The sequence below is a fragment of the Lathamus discolor genome, chromosome 4 (genome assembly GCF_037157495.1).
Source record: "Lathamus discolor isolate bLatDis1 chromosome 4, bLatDis1.hap1, whole genome shotgun sequence".
Classification (NCBI taxonomy): Eukaryota; Metazoa; Chordata; class Aves; order Psittaciformes; family Psittacidae; genus Lathamus; species Lathamus discolor.
In genome coordinates, this window is record NC_088887.1 from 61,390,210 (window position 1) to 61,413,847 (window position 23,638).

A 23,638-nucleotide genomic window follows, 5' to 3' on the forward strand; every position below is an offset into this window, starting at 1 on the left:
TTCTCAGACATTGCTTTTTAAAAGGTCTGTATAATTTATTATGGAATTTGAGCTTTTAGCCATTAAGTTACAACAACAATGCATAACTTGACATTCTTACAGTTGTACATACACAATGGAAAAGACATAGCCCAGTGCTTAATCCAAACAATGCAACCAAGTTAAGTACAAGGTTATCATAAAAGACAGTCGATCGTGAATAGCTGTTGACAGACCAGCAAATTCAAATGGTTCTCTGCAGTTATGTTTATAGTAGAAATAACTGGCTTCAAAGTTTTGGACTTAAGCTTCAGACTAACAAAATGATGTAAACTCAAAATTACTTTGCTCTTCTGAATTAAGGATATGCCATTTAAAAATGCAGTATCATTACCATGTTTCAGATGGTGAAAAGTAGCTCCAGATTCAAAGGAAGTATAATGGACAGTTTCCAGGCAATGTATTCTTCACACAAACACATGCAATTATAGAGACATTCTACTTTTAAAACTTTCTCAAATTAAGTTTTGCAATACAGCAGGATAGCTGAGGAGAGAGATCAGGACCCACACTGAACAAAACCTGAAAGGCTTCAGGTTGACTTGTGCATGGTTAATCTACAGTTCCAATTCCCAAATCTTCACGCATCACCTAGGAGAGAAAAGGACACATCTAGTAAAGATCAGTCTCCAGGACAGAAGTAATTTTTACAGCCATTCTGGTTTGAAAATAAAAACACTGCCATCTTCCATGTTAGAAATCCTAAATCGCCATGGTCTTATGATAAAACTGCATTTCTTCATCAGTTTGCTCAAGGGGAGAGTCTTGCTCTTCCCTCCTTCACCCCAACTCCCCATCCCCTTAGCCCAGCTCTTAAACTCAGTTAATTGCCCAGTGAGGATACTCAGTTTACCTAGCTTGTCAAAATACAGCTTAAACAGATTGAACTTTCTGTCACTTCAGCTGAATTAGCTCATCTCACACTCTTAAACTGAATGCAAGAAAGAGCAAAGTAAATAGAGCAGAAAAGAAAAAAACAGAACCAGTTTATCTCTTCTTGTAACAGCAAGCTATTAAATCAGTCTAAGCCATTGTGCAGTCTCACCCAGCCTGGTGGCTGAAGGGAGACATAAAACACAACAGTCCCTTGTCAAGCTGCCAACACACTTGATTCACCCAGCAGCCCACACCAACTCCATTCCCTCCAGGTTAAGATGATGAGATACTGCCAGTTGACTCCTCTACTAGATTTCAGTTCTGCCTCTTTCTAGAGCTGCTGTGTCAGTACATTTTTATTGATCTCAGTATCTTTGTCCTGCACAAAACCAGTGTTCAGGGCCAAGTGCTTAGAACCAAACCAATGAAAACTACACACACACACAGAGCGTCTCCACTCAAAAAAACCCACCAAGAAATAAAACCCAGAAAGCAAACAACCCCTCCCACAACTCACCTAACTATTGCCCCAATATCATCATTACTGTCCTGATTCAGGGCGCTCAAGGCTCTGTTGAGGAAGAGTTCCCAGTTTTCCCAGCACTTGGGATATCAAGGTGTAACAGAAACATGTTTTTATTACAAGTTGTGGCAACAATTGAAAAATGCTCCACAAATTCAGAAAGCTGTTCTAAACCTATTGTTGCATACTTCAAGGTACAGTTGGTATTGCTGACAGTAGCTGCGTGTCTAGACTTGTGCCTAGGCAGGACAAGTCTGTTTTACGGGGTAGCTAAATAATCAGCCCAACCTGTTGCATCCTATCTGTTGCCCCTGATCAAGCTCATCACAACCTGCAAGTGTAGACACTGCCTCTGCCTCAGACATCCTCAGCCTAGACAAGCTGTGGCTGCCCCATCCCTGGCAGTGTTCAAGGCCAGGTTGCATGGGGCTTGCAGCAACCTGGTCTAGTGTGAGGTGTCCCTGCCCATGGCAGGCGGGTTGGAACTGGATGAGCTTTAAGGTCCCTTCCAACCCAAACCATTCTATGATCCTATAGAACACCAAGTAACCATCATTATAGATTGCTGGGCTCCTCTCTGCACAACTACTACTGCCTAGTCTTAGGGAAAGCTTAGCAGGCTAGGCAGGAAGCCTGGAAGACCAATCCTGATTCAGGAAGTGATAAAGCTTTTATGTGTTTGACAAAGTTGTTGCAGCAGTATTTCTCAGTGCCGGTTACACCCTGGCACAGAACAGGAATTCCCGAGGTATAACAAGCCAGCTGTGGCAGGAATATGCTGGTGCTATTTTATTAAGTCAGAATAGATGAAAAGCATTCTCAATGTAGTTAAATTATCCTACAACTCCTCTGGCATACCTCCAGAATCTAGCACTGCATACTGGCAACAGGTTACTGGGCTACGTTCACATACTCGGGGGGCACGGAGGGTGTTAAGGGCAGGGGGAAGGAGTTACTGCTATCTAATATAATTTCTCTAGTACATGCACAGAATCTCCTCCAAGCATTGCTTAGAGCCAAAGAATCCACTCTAGTGGTCATTAAAGAAAATTCTAATGTTCTAGTTAAACTGATACTGCAGCTCATTAAGCTCACTGTTAATGTGCATTTACATCCAAAATGTCTACAGTTCATTTTTTCTTGCTAGTTTAAGCATTTACTATCAAATTCCTTTTCCAATTTGGCATTTGTAGACTACTCATAAAGTAAAATTTCTGAACAAAGAGGCACCTCCAGTCTTTAATCAGCCCATTGTAATACTCATTCCTCCTGTTTAAAAATAACTCAGACTTCACAAGTTTTCTCCCCTAAAAGTACACATCAGAACTAACAAAGCCACGCCAGTGAACACAACTTATTCTGTAACAGTAACATCCCCTAGTCCTGTTAGGGATATTTCCCAGCCGATGTATTCACCATCACAAGGTGCTGTTCAGTTCACGTGGGCTTTAAGCTTTGTATCATCATACCATGTTAATGCCTGTAAGTGAGAAACCCTCTGCCTGATCACAGCAAGATGTGACGAAGGGACAGAGGTCTCAGAGACAAGTCCCTGCATGTTTTATGAAGAGAAAACAGATCAGGGCATAGTGGGGAGGGAGGGTGCATGTGTATAGGGTAGACAGACAACACGGAACCCAGAACGCATAGGGCATCAGCTCCCACAGGAAACAGGCCACAGCCTGAGCAGAAGAGCCAGATTAGAGATTCTCCAAAGGACAGGGAAGGGAGCCACAAGGTACCTACCCTGCAAAAACATTCATAGCAGGGGAAAAGAAAGACTCTTAAGTTCTGGCCTTCACATAAGCTTTTTGTAGGTGAAGTGCAAGAAACTAGAAATACCAGTTTGATCTGACATAGTAGGAGGTCCAGATCAACAAAGTCTGGGAACCTGTATTTACCTACATCTGCCTACACCTGTTTACTCTAAAGTTACGTATTAGATGAGCTGTACCAGCAGGTCATGAGCTTCACGGTTTTAATCCTCTCTTGCTGTTGTTTCAAGCTTCCTAGGTTGTCTTTTTCTTGTCCTGTACTTTTTGTCCTACCGCTTTTCTTGCTAATGCATGTCAGCTTTTTGACTGAGGTCAGACTAATGATTCGCTTCGGAAGACTTTTGTCATCGTGCTTCCAAGGAGAGCAAACTGCTTGCTGGAGGCACTGCAATTCGGCCTTTTATTGTCATCATTCCTCAGCTGACCTTATGAGATCCAACTATAGCAAAGGCAAACTACGCACAAACCAATGTGACTGAAAAAAACTGTAACTACTCTTGTCAAAATCGAAATCAAACAGGTACAGCACCACCATTACAAACACACACTGTCAATCTTCATAGTCAGGTATTTTTCTGTTAGTACACTTCAGATCTGTAACCACACTTTTTGGTTTGCAGGTCCCAGCTTTCTGACAGATCCCAGCTTTGATTCTTGAGAAAAGCTGCTGGTTTCACAGGTATTACAGAAAAGCTGAAGTACTTACCACATTTCTCCTCTCCAGCATGAATACTGTGCTGCAGGTATCAGCAAGACACAATCCACAGACTGACAAGACTTCTCTTGGTGACGCCTTTTGGTTCCTCCTTGAGCTAGAGTTTAAACCCCCTCAACGTTTACTACACCAATGTTCAGTTTTGTGTTAAGGAAGAGGGAGAAGACTTAGTTTCTTAATATTGAAGAGACAGTTAAAAAGGCAGTTCTGGAAATGTTGATAAGCTTCTTTTGGAGACATAAGTGTCCCTACGCGTTGTTTGGTTTAGTTGTGGGTTGTTTATTTGTTCAGTTTTGGAGATGGTTGTTCAGTCATATTCCATTCTCATGTGCTTCTTTGTAAGATAAAGGCATCACAAAAACTTGCACCTGCTGGTGACATCAGAACTATAACCTGACAATTTTCCAGGAAACCTAAAAGTTACACTCCTACAGGGAAGAGGCAGATTTGTCTTTCTTTAAAACAGGCATTAACAGGAATCTTTTGGAAGGAAATTTAGGACGAAACATCTGCTCTGCAAAGCAGAAGTTCAGATTGTATTTCCCCAGCTGAAACCTCTGACATTTCTGGAACATTCATTCTAAAATTAAAAAAGTTATTGCTTCTACTGAAGCTCAATATAAGTTAGAAAAAGAATTGCATATTTTCTTAAAAACATTCCAAATACACATTTTAAAAACAAAATGCACTCTAAACCAAATGTCTAGTAAAAGACACCATGTTAAGCAACCTGTAGTAACAGCTTTACAAAAGAAAACTGAGGAATGTAGCATATTATTTAACATGACAATGCTAAAATCCTAAACAATTCACTTAACACTCTTACTAAGTGGTGTTTTAAATATACATGTTTCTTTACAAAACAGCTTAGCAATTCCTTATACCACTTACAGTATATAAATATTTGAATAAGAGGTCATAGTGGGAGATGCCAGGGTTTATATTTACTCTCAGATGCTTCAGGTTTCTTAAGTGTTTTACTATAAGGCACAATACTGCTAATCTAAAAGAAAGGAATAAAAGCTAATGGCAAACCCAGTCAAAACTCCTAATGTGGAATATCCAAGAGAAGAATTCCAGCATCCTTACGCAAAGGAAAAGAAAACAAAGAAAAAAACAAAACCAAACTTTGTAGATCCTAAGAAACAGTTTCGATTGGTACATAACAAAGTGGGACAGAATGGGAACAAGAAGAAGGAATTAAGTAAATTCTTATAAATAGACTAATAAATATATTTTAGCCATAATTAGCCCTTTACCTCTGTTCTACTGAGTTTAAGAATGAAAGAGGTAACCAGTGTGCATATACCTAAATAAGTCTACATGCTCAGCACGTGAAGACCACCTAGAACAACCTATTACTGCCATATTCAGTACAAAAAGCTGGCAAGGTGGAGAAAGTCTCCTTTGTTCTCAGCATCCACTCAGAGTAGAACACATTACAAGATTAAATTAGTATTTATTACATGTACAGGAAGTTGCAACTAGCAACTTTTCATAACAAAAAAGGATATGCAACATATCCATGAAGTTATTTCATTCCTTCAAAGTCATATTACGTCTTTTCTAAGAATATTCAACTCTGATTACAATAGATCAGAACTTTCAGAATGTTTTAATGGTTGTAGTCTTGTAAGTGTTCTCCATGTGTACATACTGAATGTAAATAGTGCATCCAAAATATTTACCAGTTAGACATTCTACATCATTTTCACTGCCTAGTCTTCATCTTTGTTAAACCCTCTGGAACACAATGACATTGTAACAATGCTTACAGAAAAAGGGTTATTGCATCTTTTTTTAGGATGAGACATCCAGAGGAGATCTTATAAAATCCTCCTACGTACAAAATTCTTAGTTATTAGCCCTTTTGGAACACCAGCTAGAAAAGTTTGAAAGGTAAAATAATTTACATTGTTATTTTTTCCATTAACTAGACAAAAGTCCATACTAATTAAATAAAAAAAAAAAAATAGTTCTTCAACAGTCTATTCAAGGTATCTTCCACAAAGCAGTTCAGTGGGAATTTCCATTAGATAGATGTTCTCCATGCCGGTTATTACTGACATCCACATCTAAAAGTCAGGAATTAGAGGAAAAATAGTTTGTGGATTTACCATTTTAATATGTTTTATCTGTTACACTAATCCAAACTCTGGCAACAAACTTCATATGTATCTAAGGTTCTCAAGATTCTCTGGGTAAGCCATCCTCCTATAGCACTGTTTATATCCTTCCCCCTCCTCACTCCCTCACGACCAGTTTTCTCCAGCTTAATGGAATTCTCTCAAAATTTACCTCTTTGTGCTTTTTGATCAGTAGTAAAATCACAGTCTGGTCCACACCGCAATACTAACACTATTAACATCAGATAGAGAATGGTTTCTTCTAATGCGGTGAATGGCATTAAGGATTGTCAAGTGGTAAACTAAATTATTACTCACCAAGTAATGCTGTAGTTTCACCTGCATCCTCTTTTAAACTGGTACACTGCAATACAGATTCATTAGTGGAGGAAGCTGACAACTCGCTTACTTCATTTCTGTCATCATCTTGTAAAGCAATACTCAGACTTCCGACTGAAACACTGCCACTTATTGATTCAGGTATCGGAACTTCAAGTACATCTTCAGGGTCCCCCTTCAAAATTAAATATATTTAGCTGACACTTTTGTCTACCATTAGGCATCAACATTCCTCCACATCACCACTTAGTAACCTCACCTTATTGAAAAAAATATCTACGTGCTCTGGGTATAGTGTTGGGCAGTTTTTGCTTTCACTGTTATTGGCTGACTGCAAAGAAAAAAGCTGAGCAAAAGAAAAGCCACTTTTCCAAAACCACCCCAAAGCCAAGAGCAGCAACAGGAGTCATCAATCCAGCCAGCACTTTGGATGGAATATTTCAACACTAGCAACAGTACTGCTGCAGTCTGGACAGAAACAGGCGCAGCACATATTAAGTATTCATTCAGTAAACCTACTGATCCCTTACGAGTTTGTGGAAGGTTTTCATTACTGTAGTTGGGCAAACTTGGACTTGTTCTTTTTTTTTTTTACCGGGGTGAGCAAACATTTGACATCAGAACAAACTTCCCTCCTCCTCTACCTCCAGCCTAACTTTGTTCCAAAAATGCAAATATGCTGGCTTCTCACTCTGCAGGAACACAACATCTGCAGCACAGCCACATTAATTTATTTCACCTATTGTATAGCATGAGCTATTTCTGATCCATTCTGAAAGTTAATTCAATGTCCTACACACACAATTCTTTACTTAAAATTAAACAGACCACCTTCACTAAGCCATTGCCATTTGATATACAAACATTATTCATACATAAGAAAGTATACTGCAGTACAAGTGGCTATTCTGTGGGCTTCATAATGAGGATTTTTCTCCTCCTCAAACAATTAACAAAGGCCCATCTTAAGATTTAAGAAATTCTAGGCTGATTCTTTCTTTAGCACCAAAGCAGCACATTTTAAGATGTACTGAATTTTAATAAGCTATAGAACTGCTACAATTGAACATAAGTTAAGACACATGTGAATCTCTAATCCCTATATGTAGGCAGGGGGCATTAATAACTTTAGTTTCCAAAACTTAGGCATTTAAATAAGCATCAAAAACACAGGATTCAATAGCGCTCTACCAAATCACACAGACACGCTGACTGCAGTTCTTTCTCTCATAAGAAATAGCGTAATGCAGAAGTAGACCACTGATGTCCAGTCTTTACAAAACAAAAGCCAGGTAACAGGACTTGGTGCCTTCTTCCTACTTTAAGCCTTTTAAAATTTTTGAAGGAGCTGAAGTATTTTTCTCCATAAAACTGAACTGAGCCTTCAGCCTCTTTGCAGAAGGTTTAGAAGGTTTAGCAGATTTCTCTAAGGCTGCACATTCTTGTCTGCAGTTATGTCACTCAGCGAGCACACTGCTGACAAGCTGCCTTGCTCTTCTCACTTTTTCCCCTTTCACATCAGTAAAAAATTCACACAATCGCTCTACAAACTACATTGGGCAACCTAGATCAGGCTGCAAACTAAGCCAGGAAAAAAAAAACAACCCTGAATGATTTCCCACATTAGCTTCAGTGGAACATGAATGACTGATGCATAAGCAGGACACATTTTCCTCTATTCCGTAAGAAAAAAGGACTAGGCTTCTGTATTTAATGTAATCCCACTTAACCTGCTTCCCAACGTTCATTCTGTCTTACAAATAGAGGAAGAATTACTCTTCCCAGTTAGGTCTGGCATCAGTATCCTCTGCCACAGCATGAATTTAGGGAATAAAATTGTTCTGAAGGTTCTAGTATTTCAGTTTCCAGCATGTATACAAGCGGATATATCCTTTTGCATGTAATACAAGTTACATCAATCCAAGAATTCAAAGTGAGCAAAAAATAAGCTGCTAACATAATATTAGAGTAATAATAGCTATTTCACATGTCAAAAAGATTGCAACTCTTAGGTATAGTCTGACTCAACACACAGAAGTGCCACAATCTGGTGTGTATATATATATATATATTACATAGCACAAGTATTGTCACCTTTGACAAAAAAGTAATTCATGTATGTCTTCCACAGATCTGCAAAGCCTCTGCAATAAAGAGAAAAGCTAGTCAAAACACAGACCTAGTCTATGAACGGAAGGTCCCTGAAAACCAAGGAATACCCCTATTTTCTAAAGGTCTCTGGAGAAAAGCAGAAGAGAAGTGAGATACATGCTTATGGCATTTTAGTGGAACTCAAGACTATTTATGAACAGTAACTGAGTAACCTACCGCATGTGTCTTCATCTCTCTTTTCTGGGGTCAGAAAGTAATGAGAGAACATCTTTTTCTCTACATCACCAATGTCTGGTGAATGTCTTTAGGAAGGTTGTAAGTAATGGTTCATTTATAGGGATAACACACTGGGTGTATGTGGAAGTACAAAAACACTCAAGATAAAAAAAACTTATTTTATTCCTTTGAATTGCAGTTCTCAAGATCAAATTGAATTAAGTTCAATTTTCACAGTTTGGGCTAATTGCCTCACCTTTGCTTCAACTTCCTTACTATCATCAGCTGGAGACAAAAAAAATTTCATTATCACAGAATATTAGACAGAGGATTCAAAAGCTGCTTGATACACTGTTTAAGCTCTTACCCATTTCCCTTATTTTTCTGGTTCTCTCAATTATTCTTGCAGCTTCGCCCAACTTCTTCAGTCTCATCAAGTAACAACTGTTCTCACTCTTAACAGTTACATGAAGTCTTTCTTGCCTCCTGCACTGTACTTCTACCTTGAAGATTAAAGCAAGTGTGCAACATACCCAGTATCCCAGAGCTTTGATAACGTCTAATTTGCACATTGGACAAGTTCGGTGGTCCAAAAGCCAAGGGTCAATGCATGTTCTATGGAAGATGTGCCTAAAGAAAAGAAACGCCCTTTAGAACTTACCATGAAAGCCACATAGTATTCCTTCAAACAAGGTGCAAGTCACTACATTAAAAAAGAAACTTATTCCTTTAATTACAATTACAATTAGTTACTGCTTAATTTACTAGGACAGACATGGCTCTGGAAATATCATCTTCCATGCTAGCTTTCTGAAATAAGAGATACTAACTACAAGGACACCACAGAGTTACCAGTTCAACAGTGTAGAGCTCTACCCTAAGAAAGCTCTAATTCACCCCTATACTTCTAATTGCTCTTTTTCTCTGCATAAACATGAAGTGCTACATGGTCTCCCAAGTGCCTTTCAACATGTACAGGCCATACAGATGGCACAGCTTCAGGCCTGACATCAGAGTTTCAGAAGCCTTTCCAGAAAGCTCATTACCTGTTTCTTAAGGAAAACATGTTAAAGGGGAAAGAACAGTTACGGCAACTTACTTGCAAGGCAGAATTCGGACGGTGTCTTTCAGTTTATAGTTCTCAATGCACACAGCACAGTTTTCCACATCAACATCTAAACCCTGAATATGACAACACATTTAAATCCATTACATCCATATTTCATTACAAAACAAGCTTTGTGCAATAGCTAGCTTCACATAATGTAAAACGCATAAAGTGGTTTAGCAAATTAAAGTACCTCCCTCATTTAATTCAAGATTCAATCAAGAGGTGATTTGATCAAGTGGTATCAAATACTAAAAGCAACCAAACACAGATTTTCTAATTCAAATAGCTGTACAGGGTACCTTAGGTAATTTGCTAAGCCTCAAACATCAACTTTGCTTATGGGAGCTCAGTAAAATTTCAGTTTAAAATACCTATAAAATAAAAACATTAAGAGGCCAGAACAGACAAAAGCACACAACCCAGCTCTTGACTGATGGTCCCAAAGACTTCCAGGTGCTCAAGTAGGAAGATGTTCCCGGGGTAAATACTGCAAACCCCTTCCCCACTTTTATCCCCCACCCCCCTTTTTCTACCACATGCTAGCTAGAAGACAACTGAAGTATGCATTTTGGGGAACTCTTGAAGTTAATATCAGAGAGACGATTAAAATGCCCTATTTCCCCACCTCAATTTGTTTCTTGCTAAGGGTTTAATATCTTTCCTAACAGGTCTTGCTGTCATCTTGAAGACACGCTTATAGTTGCAGTGCAAATATGATGATTATCTTCAGATGCAAGCCTTTGGGTTGTATAAAACTTAAATATTAGAAAAACAGACAGAGGGCAAGCTTCTTCCCTTTCATCCCCCACAAAGTATTTTTGTTTACTGCTTACTGAAGCACTTCGCTTTGATTACCACAAATGCTCAAATGAATTAGTACTGCAAGCAGCCTTTCAAGTTCAAGGCAAGTTTTCCCCTCCTTTGAATGCTATCAATTTACATAATTAACATCTTAAATTCCCCAGTAAATCAAATTTAGACTTTTTTTTTTTTTTACACAAGCAAAGTTAAGACAAGTACTTGTTCTATACCAAATACTTTTTTTAGTCTGTACAAGAGGCAAAATCCAAGCACACCATATGTACCATGTATTCAAATGAGTGTCCATTTTCCAATAATCCCATAAGCTTCTCAGGAAAGATCTACATAACAGCAAATACACTTTTATAATATTGACCTATTTTTAGTTAAATACTTCAACCCCAAGTGAAGTGATAATGAAAGACTGTACTAGGTCATAATAAAAGAAATATACCCTATTAAATGGCTGAAAGGAAATACTTAAAGAAATGCACATTTACAAAGTAGACACGACTTATTTCCTGATAAATTTACATTAGTTAATGAGAGTACCTCTGCATCAGTAAGTTACACAAATTTGCTGATGGTAGGCAGTCAAATCAAATTAGAAGACATGATTTACCAAGCAGAACGATATTAATATTTAACATGCATTCATAGCTACAACCAGCATACTGTATAACAACTTAAATTCCCCCATTTTCTTTATTTTAGTTAAGGGTATATCGATGTGAAGAAACTACCTGGTACACTGCAAAAAAAAAAAAATCTCATAATATAAATCCTTTTCAGAGGTTTACTGAACAGCTGCTTAAAAGCAGTTAACATCCTCCTTGCAGTTGTCACCATAGGTTTCATCATGGCCCTTTTACACTCATTTCTTCCTACATTATATCCATTTCCTCCTACATTACATCCATTTCTTCCAACACTGATGTTGTGCTTTGATACTGCTTTACAGAAGTTTTGATTCGACTCCATCTTTCTTGATCTCACCATTGTATGAACAGAAGTATGAATATGCCTCTGTGCACAGCCTGAAATAGATTACTTTTTGATGGAATTCAGAATGTAATTAAAAGTAACAAATACTTGTCAAGTGCTAAACATGCTGAACACGCAAGAGGCAAAAAGGCAAGTTCAAAGGCAGTTTCCTAAACGAAGGACATACTCTCTGTAGCATGTGACCTGAGCTGAGCAGCTTCTGCTCAACCACAGCTTCTCAGGTTCTTACACTAAAGTGTACTTTCTATTTCAATTTTACTCATGGATTAAAAAAAAAAACCAAGTAATGCTTGTTTTTCACCTGAGCAAATCAGTCCTTAGGTAAAAAACATCTTTAAGTAAAAACTAACCAAACAAGACAAAGATTTGGGGAAAAAATGCCTATAATGGCAGAAGCTAATTTAGCATCTAGGATCAGAGCTGCCTGAAAACTCTAACTAAAGTTACATCTTCTTTCAAAACCTTGGCTTTTTCAACTTCAGTTATTCTAACACAGCTATAAGTTTAGGCCATATGGTAACAAAGCTAACTTTTTGAAAGCTGGTTTAATTTTTTTTAGAACAGCTTTATTTCAACACACAGAAATATACTTCTAAGAAATTTTCTATAAACTTTATGCTTTAAGCCTATACAGCTCCTTAATGTATCTATATGTCAAAAGATGAAACAAGTTTTTCATTTTCCAAAGCTTTTTAGACTTCTGAGGCCTTCTGATCAATAAAAAGATGGATTTTTTTTTTGAAGAAGAAAAAGATTACATGAGCTGTAACAACTGTGCAATCAATAGGTCCTGGGAAGTATTTTGCAATCCACCTGTTGATGTTTACAAGTGCTGAAAAGATTCATTTCCTCATCTTTACTGTATCAGCCCTCCAGTCTCCTGCAACATTCTGTATAACCAGATATTATTTGCAATAAAACAGCCTTACATTTCATAAGTAATTCAAATTTGACTTGCCAATTTTAAATTCTGCCTTCTAAGCAAAGGCCATAAAATAAGCCTGAAACTGTAAGTCGTACTTCAATTATGTCATGAGAATTCTATAAAGACATTAAACCAGTTTTTAAATCATACAGCAATAATCAGAGCCACTGAATTACCTTTTCTCCACGTTTCACAGTATGCAGCTGAAGCTGGCTGATTGCTTTCTTGGTTTCTTTCCTATGTCCCTTGAATAAAGATTTTAAGTATTAGTACACAAGTTAGTTTTAAGAGTTAGATTTCAAAGCTTTTAAATACCTTCCATGCAGATTACTAAGTCTTCTGAATGCATCTAAAAAAAAAAATCGAAAATAATCTCTGCCTAACTACTTTGTTTTCAAAATATTTCCACCCCACAGATGTTGAAGAACTGCAAGCCTTGCATTCATGGGCTACAGCAGCAAACACCATCTGTCAGCATACTGCTCTTACAATGGACTCAACCAGCGTAGAACTACACAGACCAAGCTGAGATACGTGGCCTTATATTGTGACTGCCTGCGTTAAGGGCTTTCCAGCACAGGAAAACTGAAATCAGTGTAGGCTTTGGAGACAAACAGAGCCAAAACAACAGCCATATAACCAGACCTTCTAGTTAGTCAAGCCCATGAGCACATGGTAAGTTTTGCACCAGCTTAAGAGAAGGTGGAATCCTGCTGGACAGCCTACAGCTGGCCACCAGGTCAAAAAGCTGCTCATAGCTATTAATACTTCCCTTCAGTAAAACACTGTCTCACACATTGTACAAAGCTCTGCACTGAAAGAACACATTATGCAAAGGAGATGACAAGAAAGGCTTAATAGACATAAGATACCATACTGGACTCTATACAGTAACAGTCCTAATTATGCTTTGAGAGGAAGCAAGACAAGAAAGCAGTACTGTATTCCAAGACAAAGTGCTAGCTGCTCCTAGAAATTGAGAAACTAAACACTCCCAATTAACAGCTGTTGATCTGTCTAAGCAGCAATTCTCACTGATGAAATACCATAAAGGAATTAAAAAAAACATTATGGCAGCTTTACTCTATAATTATAATTACAATGTCTTACACCATTTTACAAACTTACAGTATTGAAAATTGGGATTTTTTTTTTTTTTATGGTGTTAATAAGAGCCTTAAAGTTCTCTCAGAAATGGACAAGCAGCAGCAGTCTATTCCACCTTCTCTGTCAGCTCAGGGTTTTTTGTACAGTCCTGTTTTATCTTCAGTAGCAAGGAGGTCCTCCAAAGTTTTACTGCTAAACCAATGTTAGAATAAATCTTAAGACACCCATTTTCACCTTCACTCAGCAACTGCACAATAGCTTTCTATAAAGCATAGCTTTAAAACTCCCAAGTTTAAATTATACTGGAGTCAGTAAGACAAGCAAAATAAGATTGGATTAGAGAAGTGGGTTATTTTGTTTCCAAAAGTCTTTTAGGACTCCTAAAACAGCCTTGACCAAAATCCGTGACTCCTATCTTGTCCAAAATTTTAACAACGTGTTCAAACTTTATGCATGGTTTTGTAAGCTTTTGTTTTCAATGGCCATTTGAGGAGGGAGAAGTGAGAAAGTGGCCTAACCTCCTAATGGTAGGCTATTTCATTTAATTAAGAAGCACTTACATGACAAGCCTAATGGCAAAATTTATTAAGAATCTGTGGCACATATTTCTGGGAAACATCACATTCATAAACAAAAAAATGCTCTTAGAAGTGTTACTGCTCATAAAGCACGTGAACTTCCCTTAGCATGAATTATCCTGAAGCCAACAGGAAGAAGCAACTTTCTTCAAACAACTATTACGACATAAACCCACACCCCCTTTCTCTATAAACACTTCTCAAAAAATTTTGTTTTCTTGAAAGCATCCTCAGAATGTAAGTTTTAAGACCTAAAGCCTACTAAAAAAGACTCAAGGGAACCAAGATTTCAAGTAGATTGCAAGTTTAACCAATACAGAAGTCCCATGTGTTATCTTCAGTTACTCAAAAGAGAAATTAGGCTTTGTCCTAGAAGAGTCCTTTAAGTCTAAATCAAAGCTTAGAGTCCTGAAGGCAAACAAAGATTCCATTCCTTCCTCCCCAAAGCTAGAATCTGAATGTTCAAGCAGAAAGCAGGGGAAGTCCACATGACAACCAGTCATTTGAAATTACTTTCTTTTTGTTCTGACCTGAGGATGAAAAAGAAAAAAAAAAAAGAGAGAACTGCTTGCAGAGAAACAAGTGCAACTTTAGCAGAAAAAGATGGTAGAACTGCTGATGACCATGGAAGGAACCTAACCTGTTTGCAAGGGTTGAAAGGCACAGGGAAGTGCTATCCTAAGGTATTTTCAAAACTCGGCTAGACTAGGTCCTCAAAAACTCCATCTAAGTTTCTTTCTTGAGCACAGGAGTTTGAACCAGATAGCTTCCGGAGGTCCTATCCAACCAAAGTTATTCTATGATGACGTATTACCCCCAGCGGGGGAGAAAGTAAAGCTGACATTTTTTAACCTATCAAACAACAGGAATGTGGAAAGGGCAAATACAGAGAAAAGTTACTCCTTTCCTGATCTCCCCAGTACTCCCCACAGTGCTCAGTGCTCCATGTAGTCCAAGAGAGCTGAATCTCACCACACGTGCTGCTGCAATTCCGTACTCTACAGTGGAGCAGTAGGATTACAAGTATCAAAAGCAGTTTATATAAAGCTTCAGAACAAAAAAAACTTACCCTTTATTTGTGGGTCTTAAAAAATTTACCGTGGTTTCTTACCATTAAAGAGTCTAGTTCGGGAAGTTAGTACTTTTCATCACGAAAGTTACCAAAGAAAGAAAATGATTTTTAATGTCAAACGGAAGGAAGTTAAGCTGGGCGACTAATCACACAAGAAACTGCTTTTACTCAGGTGTGGACGAGTGGCTAAATATATTTCTGAGTATTTACGAATATCTAATAATTGTAACAAGCCAAACTCCCAATGGCAATTAGCACACTGCTTATTAGCCTCACTAACCATTATTCACGGATACTAAAGGAGCAAAAAAGCAGATCTTCAAGGATGCTTCAATAAATAAGCAAAGTTAGGCAACTGATTTGACATGAGAAGACTGTAAATACTCTGAAGCATTATCATCTCTAATTACCTGGTTTCCAAACTGTGATCCTGTATACAGGAAACGCTGTATATAGTAAAATATGAGCCAAGCAAGCGATATAATCATCATGGTGATGAAGGCAATGGCTACAAACACAACCGACTGACCACTAATATATTCCTGCACATGTCGTGTGCCAACAACAATAGTCATTTTTACTGGAATCCCTCTTCGTACTGGCTCCAATATCTCTATTCCTTTTGGGTAGCCAACCATTATCACCACTGTATTTCCTGTTCCTGTTGGAGGAGAAAAAAAAAAAAGGAAAGTCAATACAGTAAAAATTTAGGCATTCTGGCTTGATGGCAATTTGGGCCTCTTCGGTTAAGATCAGCTAGCAAATTTATAGGAAAACCTCTGAGTTTTCTCACAGGAATATCACACCTGATACAATGTTTTTTTACTAGTAAGCTTTATTTACTTTATGGAACTCTCAAACACAAGATAAATAGCAAAGATACATCTGTTGAAGTTTAAGGCCCTATACTCACTGCACACAGTGAGGTGGGATAGGGATGCCATGCAAAAAAAACCCAGACAGGTTATACACATCTCATCTTGAAGCTGCCGAAGTTCTAACATGCAGCTCAGGAACAGCTGGTCCCTATTTGTCAGTGGGGAGATCTTAGCTGCAGATGGAGACAGTATGTGAATACCATGAAGACACACATTCAGTTATGTTTGAAACTTAATCCATAGCACAATTACTCTGGATATGTGAACAAAATAAAGATTCAGGTATGTAATACGAAATTATATTGAACATTGGTGAGACAATGGAATAGAGGCTGTAGATGCCCCATCTCTGGCCAGTGCTCATGGCCAGGTTGGATGCGGCTTGGAGAAACTTGGTCTAGCAGAAGGTGTCCCTGCCCATGGCAGGGAGGGTTGGAACCATTTGATCTTTAAGGTCTTTTCCAACCCAAACCATTCTATGATTTTATGATTGAAATACGCAAAGATTCTTCAATAATAAATATTCAAAATATAATGAAACTTCATGACAAAGACTTATCAAGAAATACTTTAGGACTCTCTCGGAAGCATGGAACCAAAGGATTTTTCTATTACATTAGAACTCAAAAGCACTCAATCTAAACGATAAAGCACCCAATACCAGGAGAGGAAAGATAAAAGCAAAATAAAATAAAAACCAAACAAACCACACATACACAAAAAAAAAAAAAAAGAAGGCAAAACACACCCTTCACAAAAAATTTTCACCTTTTCACTGGTCTGTGCTGGTTTTATTTGAATAGTTCTCACTTTGTGCATACCAACACTGCTATACACCCTTAGCAAGTCATGCCTTTGTAGCTTACTTGCACTCCTACCGCTAAGAAAAAGGGAGACTAAGTTTGATTCAGAGAGAAAGTAGAGAGAAGAAAGGGGTTTTCCTAACCAGAACGCTAAACCTGTAATGTCACAGCTACCTTTTTAAGATCCACAAGATTACCTACCTGTAACAAGACCTCCCACTGAAAACATGAAGCTTTTTTCCCTCCTGGCTGCATTAGATTCACTACCAAGAAGCTATGTCAAAAGAAATGGTTGTCTAATTAATAGCATTACATAAAGTGAGTATTTTCAAAACTGTGCAGCATTCCCGCCTCACCCACCTCCCTTCCTACTAAGAAAAAAAATTATTTGCCTGAAATATTTAAAACAAACTCCTTTAGTTCAGATGGTTCTGACTGTGACACCCTACCAACCTGACCACTTCATGCCAAGAGGAATTTATGGGAGTTTCACTTCCGTATATAGCACAGTGAAGTGCAGACTATTTGTTGTGGATGAAACAAAGGTTCCAAGTATTAGCTGAATAACCCATCTCAATGCCAGTTGCTCCTTTTCAGCTTCATCTTACACAGCCATCCCACTTTTGCTAACCTATTGTACAAAACATTATACCCAGCTGTCAGACACAGACCCAACAGAAGAGCAGATTTTCCAAGTAAGACTACATTTATGTAAATTTTGAGGATGGTGTGGAGAGACAAGTAAGAAGATGCTACTGGGACAAGGCCCAACTTGTGCCTCCTCTCAGGCACCTAACTCAGCTCACCAGGCAGCCTGCATTGCTTTGCTCTGGTGGTACATTAGGAGTCACAAAGCAGCGAGGGTGAAGATGAACAGGACACAAACAACTAGGCTCCACTAATTAGTTCTACTCATCCACATGATACCACAAGTCCAAGCATACTAAGAGACTGTTAATTAGTATTATTCTCCTCCCTGAACCAGCATGAAAGCATTACCAGACTCATGAATCTTAGAAGAGTGTGAAACACCCCTTGCTGTCTGACCCTGCACAATGCCACAGGGAGTTAACAAGAAAAGCAACTTACCAAGGGGAAAAGTGATCTCACATTGCTGAGAACTGTTATCCACATACCTAAATCAGGAGATTAGGTCCTATGTCCTTAATCGACTGCAAGAGTTACAAATAACAGGACTGGTGACTAAGGATGCCTAGTGAACAGTACAGGAGCTCTGGAAAGATTTACATGGTTTCACTCAGGCTTGAGGAAGAAAACTTCAAGATTTGAGGCAGCCTGGATTTTTCAATCAATAAAGGTTTCTTCCTCAATCCTGAGTCAGTTTAATTCTGCCATCTAGTTCTCTGCATGATTTCTAACAAAGAAGTATTCAAAAAAACCCACAACAATCAGTAATGCCTTTCTCTGTTTTGTCACTAGCAAGTCCCGCTATCGTCTAGTTACTTCCTTGAAATGGAAGTCAGGCTACTTTTGTGCAATGGCTGCTGCACACTGTGACACCTAGTTTTAGAACACACGTATGCCATGCATTTTTAAAAAAGTGTCCGTTAAAAGCATTTTAACAGTTTTAAAGACCTGGTGATGAACCTGCCATTAAAAATACGTGCAACTAAACATGGTGGCCTTGAAGGTCACAAGACAGAAGGCATAAAAAATTTGCATCCACTATTACAAAGGGAACAAGAGCAGTCTCAGAGAAGCAGTTGCCCTGAGCAGCCTGTAAGACCAAGGGCTTTAACTCATTCCTCACTAATTTTAGACCTCTGTTCTGAAACACATTATTCAAAGACTGAAATACTGTTGAGTCATTCAATCAGCTTCAACTGCAACACAACTCAGAGACCTCAAATCCCATTTATAAAAGAACCTCAAGTGTCACATACACGCATCTACTGACAGCGTGTTTGGTCCGCTTTACCCTTCTATAACCTTCTAATTTTGCAATAACTAACTCTGCTAGAGTAAACTTGTTTTCTTTCCTTGATTTAATTAACACTTCAGTGCAACGATGTAAACTTGAAATCTGGTATGTGCCTTTTTTTTTTTTGTTAACATTATCATAACACTATCATCACAGATATTCTCTAGCTTTTATCCTTGTGAGAAACACCAGAAAGCTCCCAGAGTTTGAGCACCTTGGTAAAAATGCTTGAGATTAGTCCTTAGATCTATTTAAGCATAGGCATCCTGCTAATACTGCCACAATTAACACTGAATGTTCTATTTTGCTCCTGGTCCAAACAAATGTCTCTGACCTTTACCAAACAGTTAACAGTACACTAACAATCCATTGACAAGCTTTGTCTCAACCAGGTATTCCCACCAAATCCCTGGTGCACATTGTGTTTTCACCTGAAGGAGAACAGGTAAGCAGAAGAGTCAAGTAGTCAAGCAGTCACCACTGGTACACGTTCCTCTTTCTGTATAGGTTTCCAACAGATATGCACTCTTACCTATAAAATAGGTGTAAGCATCTGCTTCAGAACAACATAGCAGATCAGCATCATGCAGTCACTGTCCACGGTAAGCAGGTAGAATTGATTTCATTTCTACCCTTCTAGTACAGTACCAGAGGCTTTCTGTAGAAAACTTCAGTAATATAGAAGTTATGCACCACTTCAGAATCCCAGGTGGTGATGAAAGCAATGTAGCAAGGAGTTGAACGTGCCAAGATTACCTTAACTCGGCCACTTTGGAGCTGGCAAAGAGCTTATAGAGCCTCAAGTACAAAGTTGTTTACATTTGTTTTGTTCAATTACCTGCATAAAAGAAATTACAACAATGAAGGAAAGAACTAGTTGGGTGTATTTTGGCAAAGCTGCAGCAAATCAAAGACCGTTTTCTTAACACAGCTCAAGTAATGCACTCAAGTTAAGTCCCAAGCTTCCCTTAAATACACAAGCCATGCAACAGAGCTCCACTTCAGACCCATCTGAAACTGCTGTAGCCAGTCTGCTTTCTTCGGTCCCCATGTCAAGCACAATCATAATTTATTTTGTAGTCCTCAAGGTATCTTGACACTTATGTTCTGAACATGATCTGAAGTCAGAGCTTGAGAGAAAATTCGGAAATGGCTGGATGCCCAGCATGAAGTGTAACAGGAAAAATACAGAACCAGTAAACCCCTTTTTAATTACCACTACGAATATACCTCTGCCTCCCCCTAATCTCCTAACCAGCACTGAACCTCACTCTCCTTAGCCTGCTCTCCATAACACTCCACACCTTGCCTCTCCAGGCTCCTCTCCAACTCACTCTCAGCTAATATTTACACTCAATACTTGGTTTCAGAAAGGAATTTGAAGCCTCTGTACTGTATTAAGCTCACTGCCACCAAAAATGAACAGAGTTAAAACTGCCTGCAAAGCCTGTATCGCTGTAAAAGTGAAGTCTGAGTTTATACTATTCACATTCAGTAACTTTACTAACCTCTTTGAGTCATTAGGGCAAAATGAGTACGTTCCACTGGAAAAAGCCTCCTCAGCCACATGTGAAGTTGTTTCACTATGACTTCCCTTGGGGGGGGGAAGCTCAAAGGTCAGCTTTTTTTCGTAAGAATATAAAAATGAAACATTAAGATCAGAAAAGTTACCCATTTATCATCCTTACATAATTTAGCCTGCACCTTTATCAGCCATAACCATTGTTCCATCTCACACCATTTTCAGCACCACTAATTGCAAATCCATTAAGAGAATGTTCTTCATGCATGTAACTCCACTCCTTAGTTACAGCACTGCAGATTTCCCAGAGCACTTATTCTCAGCATTCCTCCCTGAAGTCGGTTCTGTTCCTCATGTGTCAGTTCACAAATCCCTTCACAGGAAGGGCAAACTTGACTCCTGTAAAATGCAATTTACCTTCCACATTCTTCCTTGCCTTTCTTCTACAGACTCCCCTTCCCCCTTTAAAAAAATCCAAGATTTAAACCAACAGTAATTCTTCCCTGTATTTCAAATTCAAAGTGCAATGAAAAAAAATTGAACATTTACATGTTTGAAATTTTCAACCATGAAACAAAGACTCGTGACTCCACAGCTAGTAATTATATTACATTATTGTATTCCTGCCCCATCCAAACCATCCTGGGGTGCAACCTGCACTTGCAGTCAGTATAAATAAGTAACAGTGTCTTCTTGTATACATACTACACTAAAATCTCAGATCTTACACAGGTAGAGCTTTTATGAGCAACATTCTGCCAGTTTAAGAAAAAAAAAACAACCAACCAACAGTAAGGGATCAGTTCTCTTCATACCACTGATAGATGCAACTACACTAGCAAATCCAAACCTAAGCATAAGCCCAAGAAGGTTTTTATGTGCTGCTGTCAGCTCTGTGCTGCAGAGATGAAAGAATTAAAAAAAAACCACACACACAAAAACCCAACCAACCAAAACCCCCCAAACCCCCACTCAAAATTATAAAAAAATGATAAAATAAGCTTGTTGGGAAAAGAAAGAGATTCCACAAAAGAGCAAATAGAATTAACGAGAGGCTATGATGGGGCACGGAGAGGAATGTGGGAAAATTCCCACAGGGATAAAAGAAAATGTCATAGTCGCTGGCCAATACAGAGTGACAGCAAGAAAAGAAACTAACAGCTAGTAAAGAAAGAAGAATTATTACCCAACAAAGTACCTTAAATGCCACGCCGGTTCAAAATCAAAGGTACACCTTACCCAGCATCCCACCTCCACTTTCACAGCAGATAAAGAACACAATAGACTGGCCAGGCTGATCTATCCAAGCAAGCAGCAGGCTAAGAGGAACGGTAATCACACTTCCAACCCCCACAACGGTGCCACTTGGTATTCCAAGAAGAGGGACTTGTTTTCCGTCCAATATATACATGCTATGAAGCAAGAGCTCTTTGAGATTTTTCAGCTCGTTAAAGTAAGTAAGTTTCTTTGTCTTTAGAAACGCACTGTGGTTCTACTTCGACCAAGTCCCTTTCCCCTTGCTCAGGAGGCGGGAACAGTCTGGGCATTAACAAACTCGTTGTACCAGGACCATTTGAAACAGGCATTTGCAGCATTTTTTATTAGTTTGCTCTGCATCCTCCTCTGAGGCCCTTCCAGTTCCTCACAGAAATCTTAAAATGCAAACAGATCTTATATGAGAGTTTTGAGGGGCTTTTTTCCCCTTTAAGCATTTGATGTTGTCATGCTCAAAAAAATCCAGAAAGACTTTAGTGTCATAGCCCAAGCAGAGACTGCAGTGACAGAACATCTGGGTTCTTAGCAAAAATCAAACATCCCTTCTGTAGGCCACAGATGATCAGCACACTCAGACAAGGGAAGCCAGCATCCTTCCCTATACTTCAGGTTTCCTACGGCATCCACAAGCGTTTCAGAATTACCTGATGCTTACAGCTCTCTCTCCCATCCTTTACAGACCTGCGCAGGAGAGAACGATGAAGCTATTGCAATGAAGCCTGTACCAAAAGCTACCCTCAAACAGCTTTTGAAGGCTGATGCCTTCCAACGGCACCAGCAGGCATCTCCAGGATACCTGATGTGTTTCTGCGCAGCCTGCAGAACGGGGCCTACCTGCAATTGCTGCAGCTGTTCTGTCAGAGAGTACAAAGCCAAAAAGGTAGCTATGAATGAACCCCTGCCCACACCCCCCGTGGTCTGTCACACGGCAACCGGCTTCGATGGCTTCAACTCACCACCTCCAGGATACCCGAGATGCAACTTGGAAGACAGAAGACAGTCCCGGCGTTTCCCCAGGGCGGTTTAAAGGAAGAGAAAACAAAACCCCAGGTCTCTGTGCCATTTTTAAGGGGACCTATGCCTCCCTGCAGCTCCATCCCTCCCCGCGCAGACCCACCGGCGTTAGACAAAGCCACCCCCTCCCCAGCCTCCCTCCAAAGGGCGGGGAGCGCCCAGCCCCGTTCCTCGCTCACCCAGGTGGGACATGGAGACGGTGCTGTTGCCGAAGCGGGCCTCGTTATAGATGACCACGGCGGCTGCCCGCTTCCTCGCCGCGTTGGTGACCTTGTCCTTGAAAGTGCAGCCGCCGCGGGCCACCAAGGCGATCCAGGGCGGCGGGTCGCCCTCGGGGGGACCTCGGCCGCCGGGAGGCAGCGGCACGTCGTAGTCGGTGTCGGTGGCGCAGCCCTCCATGTGCCGGGGCGAGGCGCCTCGGGGGATGCCCACCAGGCCCTGGGCGCTCTCCTTGGGCGAGCTGTCGCCATAGCGGCCGCTCTCCGTGTTGCCCCGCACCGTGCGGTTGCTGAGCGGCTCCACGTAGGCCGTGCTCACCCACGCCGTGTACCACTCCAGGGCCCGCGCGCCATGGACCACCGGCGCCAGCAGCGCCGCCAGCGCCGCCGCGGCCACCAGCGCCAGCCAGGGGCGGCAAAGCATGGCGCGGCCGCCGCCAGGCACCAGCGAGCGGGAGGGAAGGAGCCCGCACCGCACCGCACCGCACCGCACCGCACCGCACCGCACCGCACCGCACCGCACCGCTCCGCACCGCCGCAGCCTCGGCTCTGCTTCGCTCTGCTCTGGCCCACGACCGCCCCGTGCACACGCAGGTAACCGCCGTTGCCCGCCCCGGGCGGAGCCCGGCCGCCAGCGCGGCTAATAGCGAGCAGGAGGCCGGGCCG

General features: G+C 40.2%; 1 protein-coding gene and 1 non-coding gene across 2 annotated transcripts; both read right to left on the reverse strand.

Moving 5' to 3' along the window:
* Positions 1–10: 10 nt before the first annotated feature.
* Positions 11–23,594, reverse strand: RNF149 (ring finger protein 149). The gene is made up of 8 exons (XM_065677711.1): positions 22,934–23,594; positions 15,731–15,981; positions 12,740–12,808; positions 9,821–9,903; positions 9,255–9,351; positions 6,373–6,568; positions 3,920–6,003; positions 11–630 (listed from the first exon to the last, which is right to left on the reverse strand). Exons 1-7 carry the CDS (start codon positions 23,394–23,396, stop codon positions 5,945–5,947), a joined length of 1,218 nt encoding a protein of 405 aa, XP_065533783.1. The 5' UTR covers positions 23,397–23,594; the 3' UTR covers positions 11–630; positions 3,920–5,944.
* Positions 3,519–3,634, reverse strand: LOC136014213 (small nucleolar RNA SNORD89). The gene has a single exon (XR_010612556.1). It is a non-coding gene; the product is annotated as a small nucleolar RNA SNORD89 (small nucleolar RNA).
* Positions 23,595–23,638: the final 44 nt, after the last annotated feature.